The sequence below is a fragment of the Pseudopodoces humilis genome, chromosome 17, assembly GCF_049639895.1.
Source record: "Pseudopodoces humilis isolate 2021_Gansu_Grassland_sample_001 chromosome 17, ASM4963989v1, whole genome shotgun sequence".
NCBI lineage: Eukaryota > Metazoa > Chordata > Aves > Passeriformes > Paridae > Pseudopodoces > Pseudopodoces humilis.
Window position 1 is genome coordinate 3153123 of NC_142216.1, and position 8114 is coordinate 3161236.

The window sequence follows — 8114 nt, forward strand, 5'->3', positions numbered from 1 at the left end:
CTTTTTCACCTTTCAAGGCATCTAATAGCACTTGAAAATTAATTTGAGTTGTAATTACACTTCCCTGTGATGCTACTAAATTCAGAATGGTTTTGCCACTCTCCTGCCACTGCTGACTCTGGAGAGAAGCATTTATGCATTATTTCTTGTTTGAATCTTGTTCTACCTCTGCCCCAGCAGTGAGTTTTCAGTGAATTTTAATGTAAAGGAAATAAGTCTGGTCTGTCATTAGCAGATGAAGCATTTCAATAGAGACAATGATTATGTACATTTTTATTTTCCTTTTTTCCCCCCTCTCTGTGTGTTTTCCAGCGCGTCTCACCTCTTATAGGGAGGTTTGTTCCTTTTGCTGCTGTTGCTTCTGCCAACTGCATCAATATTCCACTAATGAGACAAAGGTAGGAAAAAGAACAAAGATCACTCATGCTGGAAGAAAAGATGTTGTTCAGTTGGTACATCAGCAAGTTACTAAATAAAGCACATTTTGTGTCTTGTTTCAGAACCTTGCAGAAACCTCACGCATGAGGTTTTGACTGGTTGTTTGTAACAGGTATAAAATAGAACATGCTCATGCTCTTCAGATAAATATCCAAAGAGCGCTTCAGTCTTGGATCTCAGAAACCAATTACCAGTTCCTTCAAAACTTTGATCAGAAACCAATTACTGGTTCCTTCAAAACTTTGATCACATGGACCTTTGAATACCAGCTACACTTTGGAAAAACAGAGTAATTTCAAAAATGGTGTTTGAAATCCCACCTGCAGAACTTAGTCATAGAAGTCAGGCTCTGCAGTTCTGTTTAATCATTGAGGTGACAAAAATATGCATGTTTTCAGAAACAAACTTCTTTTCTGTGTTGTGATTTGACTAGGAATAAGAATAGTAGTAGGGAAAAGCAAATTAAAAGCATCCTGTTATAAACACAAGGTTATGAGCAGAAAAGGGAATATTTAGATTTTGTATTTGTGGTGAAAGTTGATCTGTGGTAGTATTTTATCTTGTATAAAATCTGAAGAGAAGAATTAAGACAGCCCTCAGGATATCTGTTGTTCTCTCTACTTCTCCCAGTATGAGTTTAACACCTAACCCTGCACTTGAGCAAAAGATCTAATAGAGAATAATGAAGTTACAGAAACAGTTTGGTTTGTGCCTCCTTTTATACTTTCAGGTATGTTCTTCATGGTTGAAATGACAGCTCAGACTAGAATGCCAGGGGAGAATTTTCACAGAGCCTTCTGTTTCAACTCAGTGAAAATAATATTTCTGTGTTCCATGAGCTGTCAGATAGGACAGACTCCACTTCCAGAGCAGTCCAGAAAATTCCACTTTTCTGAATTAATGTGTAAAGGGACCTCTTCCTTCAACACAGAAAAAGCACATTTCCTTTCTTCCGCCTTGGAATGCTGTGACCAGACTCAAGCAGCAGATTGCTGTTAGAAATATTCAGTTGCTAACTTCTCAGCATGTTTTTCCTTGATCTTTCTCTGCCTTTGGAAAACTTTTTTTGCCAAGGCGTGTTACAAACAGACTCACTTAGAAAATAAAACACATCATTCTTAAAACTGATAATTTTAAGGGACAAAGATAAGATGACAAAAAATGGTGAAAAAATAAGTTCACATCCATCACTGCTTTATTTTTTATCCATTATTCAACAGGGAACTCCAGTTTGGAATTCCTGTCACAGATGAGGATGGAAAAAGACTGGGTGATTCATCCAAAGCAGCTCAGCAGGCAATCACCCAGGTGGTGATATCCAGGATTCTGATGGCTTCTCCTGGCATGGGTAAGGATAAGTCCTGTGCAGTCCTGATTATCAGTTCCTGCTGTGAGAAGGAGATTCAGTTCTATCCAAGTGATTTTCCTCAGGGTCCAAATTACCTTGCAGTTCCCCAGGCAGTGTTTGCCTTTCTGTTAAGAACTTCCCCAGGGAAATGTGGAAACATCCCTTGTGTTACACTGAACTGCAGCAGGAAAGCTCCTGGGATGCTTGTGCGGAAAAGATACAGATAGCAAAGGAATGGGAGCAAATTCCACTTGCTTGGAGTTGGTTTAGGTTCTCTGTAAGTGTCAAATAACTGAACTCAGGTTTAGTTACATTTGAAATTGCAGGTTTTGCTTATTGGGAGAATTCACCTTTGTAAATACCAATCCAGCTGGCAATGTGAAATGAAAATTCAGTGAATGACAAAAGGCTGTGAAAATTGTATCATGGTATTAGTTCTGCTAGAGAGAAAATGAAAACACAGTGCTTTTCTCTCCAAGGTTAATGCCTTTTTTTATCTTATTTGCAGCAATTCCTCCCTTCATAATGAATACCCTGGAAAAGAAAGCCTTTTTAAAGGTTAGTCTTAGATAATCCATCTCTGTTAATATTTTAATGAATTTTAAATACTTCCTGAATCTTCATATTTGCCTCCCAAACACTGTGGGAGGACATCCCTGTAGAGCTTGCTTTACAGCTGTCGCTTTCCTTCTGCCTTTCTTAGAGATAACTTGGTTCTTTTTGTCACAGTGCAAGGTAACATTGAGAAAACAGGAACATTTGTGTTACTTTTAGAATTGTTCTAGGGGTGCACATTTCCTCCTGTGAAATAAACCTTCCTTGTACTGAGTCTTGGAATACAATTTATTGAGGGAAAAAAAAGAACATTCTAATAATGCTGGTTTTCTCAAGATAGCAATAAGGATGCTTTGCTTACCTGCTGTAGTAGAATTCTGAGTTTGGGAACAAAAATGATGGCAAAAATCTCTCTTGAAAATGGTCCTTTAAAATTTACTGGATGTAAAGTGCAGGGTAGGCATAGAATGGGAATTCTTTATCAAAGATTACTTATTTCCTATATTCTTTTTATGCTAATGTAGCATGAAGTCAAACCCCTGGTGTTGGTAAATCCATTACCTACATCAACATCCTGCACTGTGTGTGCATGAGAGGGTAAAGAACAATAATGGAATTAGTTACAGGGTTGTCTAACACAAGGGAAATAATATTCAGGTGAGGAGGAACCCTTCAATTCTTTACCAGTAAAAGTAGTTTCATCCTCACTGCTGATATCACTGGTTTAATTACTTGGTAGCTCCAGGCAAAACCTCTGCCTCTGAGACCCACCCAAGAAGCCTAAGAAAATCTGTCTCCTTCCTGTTAGAAAAAAATGGGAATAAAATCATAGAGTGAGTCTGGAGACCCTGCCTTGGAAAAGTTTGTGTGGGGACAAGGAAGACAAGCAGGGGAAGATTTTGTTTGGAATGGTTTTGTTTGTCTAAGATAAAGCTTTCTAAAGTGCTTAAATTTTATCTCTGACTATTTCTACCCTTTGTGTCTCTTGTGCAGAGTGAGATGACCCAGTTAGACACCCCACTTGAAAGTGTTTCTGTATTTATAAGGCAGGAACAGATTGCCTGGGGTAGTTGTGGCTGCCCCATCCCTGGAAGTGTCCAAGGCCAGGTTAGAAAGGGCTTGGAAAAACCTGGGATAGTGAAGGGGGTAGGACTGGACAATGTTTAAACTCCCAACCCAAACCATTCTGTGATTGTCTTCCAATCTTAAAACTTCTTTTTCCCTAAAGTGCTTTGCTTCCCTCCCACTTGTTAACAGAAAACACTTTTGCTCACAGTGTAAAAACAGGAAATGTGGCGTTTGAGTTTCAGGGTAAAAATCAGTGTGTGCTGCTTTTATCTCCTGGAAGAAGTGAGCCTGCAGGGCATCCAAACACACCACAACTTGTGATACTGTGATGTTCTTGAGAATGTATTGCCTGGAAAATTAACCCTTGCTAAAAAAAAAAAAAAAATAGGGAAAAAATTATTTATTATGTATTCGACATATGAGAAATGCCACAAAGCCATTGCCTCAGCTGACAAATACATGACATTTGTGAAGAAGTTGCAGCAATCTCAGGGTCTGGAGACAAATACCTGTTGTTTTTGTGTGGTGTAATCAACATAAGGGTGTTGTGAATTTTTCAGATCAGCCAAAATGAGCGATTTCTGCAGTGACTACTCAGTGGTCTCTGGTACCATCCTGACCGTTTATGCTCACCTGTCCTCTCCCTCAGCCTCAGAGACTGAATCCAGGTGAAACACTGCTCTGCACGTAGCCAGTGGTAACACCTGGTAGAGATTACTATTAAACCCATTAAGGAATCAGCTGCATTCTTAACAAGCAGCTTCTGCATGTCCTCGTGGAGTTTGAGAAGCACGATCCCATCCCAGCACTCCACCACCATCCCCACACTGCTTTACTAACTTTACCCTTGGCCTCTGCTTCGCTACCACTCCTGGAAATAACTCCTGGCTGCTTGCCAAAATCTATTAAGCAACACACAAGGCCAAAAAATTGGCAAATGGTTGTGAAATGATTAAAGAAATTAGAAAGCTGGCCTGCAGTAAGGCAGAGAGAAGGAAATGCTTCTGGAATGTTGGTCTCAGAGCAGCCTGTCATCCTCTGATATTTGGGATAAGATGTAGGTCACGTAGCCCAGCTCATCCCCCACATTCCCACAGTGTTTTGCACCAAGACATTGGTGTGAATTAACAACATTCCCAGAAGTTATTGCTAGAAGATGCCTCAAGAACATTCTTGGAACACAAGCACCTCTTTACTTCTTCAAAAAGAAGTTGCCTTGAAAAAGTATTTTTATCAGTAGAAGTGCTTTTGCCATAACTTTCAGCAGCAGCTTTGGGGCCTGTTTATGTTATTATGCAGCATAGCAGTAATTGATTGGGCTGCATAATGTCTGTTTTCATTAGCCCTACAGCCCCTTCATTATCCTGACCAGCTCTGTGCAGAGCCAAGTTATTTTACCTGCTGCAGCAGGAGGATCCATAAAAAGCCTTGCCCTGAGGCACAGGGTTTCTAGATTTTACTTACAGCTAACTTTTCTCCTAAAGAAATAAATTGGTTTTTTCCATAGAATCTTATGTAAGTTCCAATCAACACTAAAGTTTTTGTTTATATTACTACTCTTACACAGCTTTAGCTACAGCTTCTCTTCTGTTCTGCATATTGTATTAACATCCAAGTTGATTCTAGAAGTTACTTCGTATATTCTTGAAACAAGCTCCTTGGGATCTTTTAATCTGCAGCTAAAATCTGTATTCAAAACGGTTACAAAACCAGAACAGAGAGCTTTTTCCTTCAAGCATTGTTCTTGAATGTCTTATGCCCTGAAGTCCTCCATGCATTCCTAATTTCACTGTCATTTCATTTATTTATTTTTTTGAAAACAGGCATAGCTGGCCTGGGAAAGCTGACAGATTTTTAGGTCAAATGAAGAAAGGAGGCAGTTAGAGAAAAGCCAATTCTCCTTATGGCTTTTGTTTGCTTAATTATCATTTCTCCATTTTCTCTGTTTGTACTAACCACTAAAATGTCATAAAGACATCTGGAAATTAAATCCTAATTCATTGGGAGCTGCCTTCTTCCGGACTTAAATGATAGTTCTCTACCACAGTGAATTCTTCTGCTCTTTCTTTCTCTTGTAGTTTCTCCATTTTCTCTCTTTGTGAGGGTGTGCAGCCTGCATTTGAATTTTGTTTTATTGTTTTACGTTGTTCCCTGGGCAACTCCAATTCTTAATTCTGACCTCCTATCTTTCTGGATTATTGCAGCCTGGTAACAGTCTTGAAAAATAAAGGCTGTCATTCATCTCAAGTTGGCAAAAAATGTTCCAGCACAGAAATTCCATGTTCTTTATGGAGTCTGTATTAGACATGTCTCTCTCTCTCTCAGATCAATGACTAACTCTGACAAAGGCATGAAACCATTTGTTCCTCTCAGGGCACCTTCCAACAGCCTTTTCAGTTATAAAATTGTATTTGGGGCTTTTCTGTTACATGCCTTGGGTCCCACACTCGCCCTGCAATGCACAGCATCCCTCTCCCTCCCTTCTGAGGCAGTGCAGGGTTTGGGTTTGGCTTGTGTTCACCACCTCTTGGCATGGACTCTCCCAGGGTAGGAAATGAAAATTTGGGGTGAATTTATCTCAGCTGAGGCTCAGATGGAGGTGTTTAAAAAATGCCAGAACTGCAAAGCTCTGCTGCCTTCACTCTTCACCCTTCTTGCTGTTGTGTATCCCTATTTGTTATCTCTTGTTGCAGGTTATTGCTGAATTGCAGTTCTTCCTGCACTCATTTCTGGATTACAGATCAACTCCATGAAAAAACAAATTAAAGAAAAGAGAAGCAGTCTTCTACATTGTTTCTTCTCCCCCAGGCTCTGAAGAAATTTTCCTCCACGCAGGCTCATTTTCCCTGCCTCGGACGCTGCTGTGACCTCCTTCAACCCTGAGCTTTGTCCTCCTGAGCTTTCTACATTTCCTTTATTCATTTCTACTCTCAAACATGCCCAGCTTTTGTTCACCATTTTCCCCTCTAACTTCTACATCTTGAGAAATTCTTCTTGCAGGAACAAACATCATCTTCATTGAAAACATCGGCCACTGTATCTAGTGATTCTTACCTCCTGAGCTGTTTTGTATTAAAATTCCCTTTGTGTCCTCATGTCTGTCCTGCTCATAGTGGAGCAAGAGGCAGCAGTGTCCATTGAACAGCTCTGGGTTTACTTCATTAGTAATGAATTCTAACTAAAATTCTACCAATGAGAAAGACTGGATTCCTAAATAATTTTAAAAGCCTGCAAAAAAAAGTTCTTGGCATGTATTCAGGTTCTGTAAAAGTTACAGAATTAATGAGGCATGTAGGTTATGTGTTGCTTTCTCAGCTTTGTTTTCCCAATCCTTCAACCCTTCTTTCCTTCAATAAAAGGTGAGCTCTTGCAGAACTGGAGTGTTGCTACAGGGACAAGTTCTGCACATCAGGGGAAATCATGACAGGAGAAAAGGCTAAGAGAGGCAGATTTACATCTCCCTTATTTATGGCTGGTGGCTTTAGTTGCAGGTTAAAACCATTTGATGCCACCAAAGGGAAGGAGCTGTAACTAAACTGAGCTCTTCCTTGGAATGTCTGGGCAAAATTCCCTGTGCCCTGCAGAGGTGTGGCAGGACCACTCCAAATTTCTGCTCTGTTGGTGCTGTGGCCTTGTGAGAATCAAAGCAGAGGCCCAGGAGCAGGTCCTGTGTCAAACAGCCACGCACTCCTTGGAGCTCCTATGGGACTCTTAGTCAGGATCACCCTCTACATTGATTCCCTTGGGAATTTATTTGCTGCTTCCCAAAGGGATTTGGCTCTCAAACTGGAGCTCAGCATGAAGTCACACTGGTCAAGGGTTTTGCCTTCACATCTCAGAGTCTTTCAGGTGCAATCTGTCTCTTGTAAAACAAGAATTCCAGGAAAAATCCACACTCACTCTGTATGGTTTTATTTTCAACAGAGATTTCCTTGGCTGAGCGCTCCCATCCAGGTTGGATTAGTTGGAATGTGGTAAGTGGTTTCTTTGGGTTGGGTCTGCTATCTTAAGAGATACTTGTAGGGGGTTTGAGAATGCAGCAATATTTGCCTTTTTTTTAAGGAAAAAAGGTTGAGAGAGTTGCTGGGGGGACAGCAGCTATTTCCATCTCTGTAACTGGTAAAATACCATGTTAAAAACAAAAAAGCCATTAGCAGGGAAGAAGCTGCCAAGAAAAGCAGAGGGAGGGAGGGAGAAAGGGAGTGGCAAAAAAAGGAATGTGGCAGTTTGATTAGAAAAGATGCTTTGGCTGCTACCTCTAAACAGTCAGTGGAATCTCATCCTGGAGGATTGACGACTTCTTGAAACATTTGGTTAATAGGGTTTAATTTGCTGTGTTCTGGCATTTTCTGTTGTCCTGCACACAAATGTAAGGCACTGTAAGGACATCAAATGTAATTTTAGACGAATTGAAACATTTAGTGCTATGTGTAGGTAAATGATTTCATAAGGTAAAATGCAGTGAGAAGTAAAAGTGACATAGCACTTTGTAGAACTTTATCTCACTGTGTACAGAAAACTAGAAAGCTTTTTACCTAAATCATAATTTTTGAATTCTGTTTTAGCACTCTAAATGTTGTAAACCTATTTTTGTCTCCTCTAGTCTCGTGTTTGCAACTCCCCTGTGTTGTGCACTGTTTCCTCAGAAAAGGTGAGTACTGCTGTGAATTATTGTCATTTTAATGTTATTCCAGATCCTGTCATG

General features: G+C 40.1%; 1 protein-coding gene across 5 annotated transcripts in view; it reads left to right on the top strand.

Annotated features, from left to right (window-relative positions):
* SFXN1 (sideroflexin 1) overlaps positions 1-8114 on the top strand; it is a 39231-nt gene that overhangs the window by 29789 nt on the left and 1328 nt on the right. For 4 of the 5 annotated variants that reach the window (XM_088063571.1, XM_005523666.3, XM_088063572.1 and 1 more), the window contains 5 exons: positions 313-398; positions 1659-1786; positions 2295-2344; positions 7334-7383; positions 8013-8060. In XM_088063571.1, the coding sequence (XP_087919697.1) occupies positions 313-398; positions 1659-1786; positions 2295-2344; positions 7334-7383; positions 8013-8060 (362 nt within the window). Of the gene's footprint in view, positions 1-312; positions 399-1658; positions 1787-2294; positions 2345-3969; positions 4065-7333; positions 7384-8012; positions 8061-8114 lie in introns of those variants that run through there. The other variant, XM_014253113.2, reaches the window with a different exon arrangement.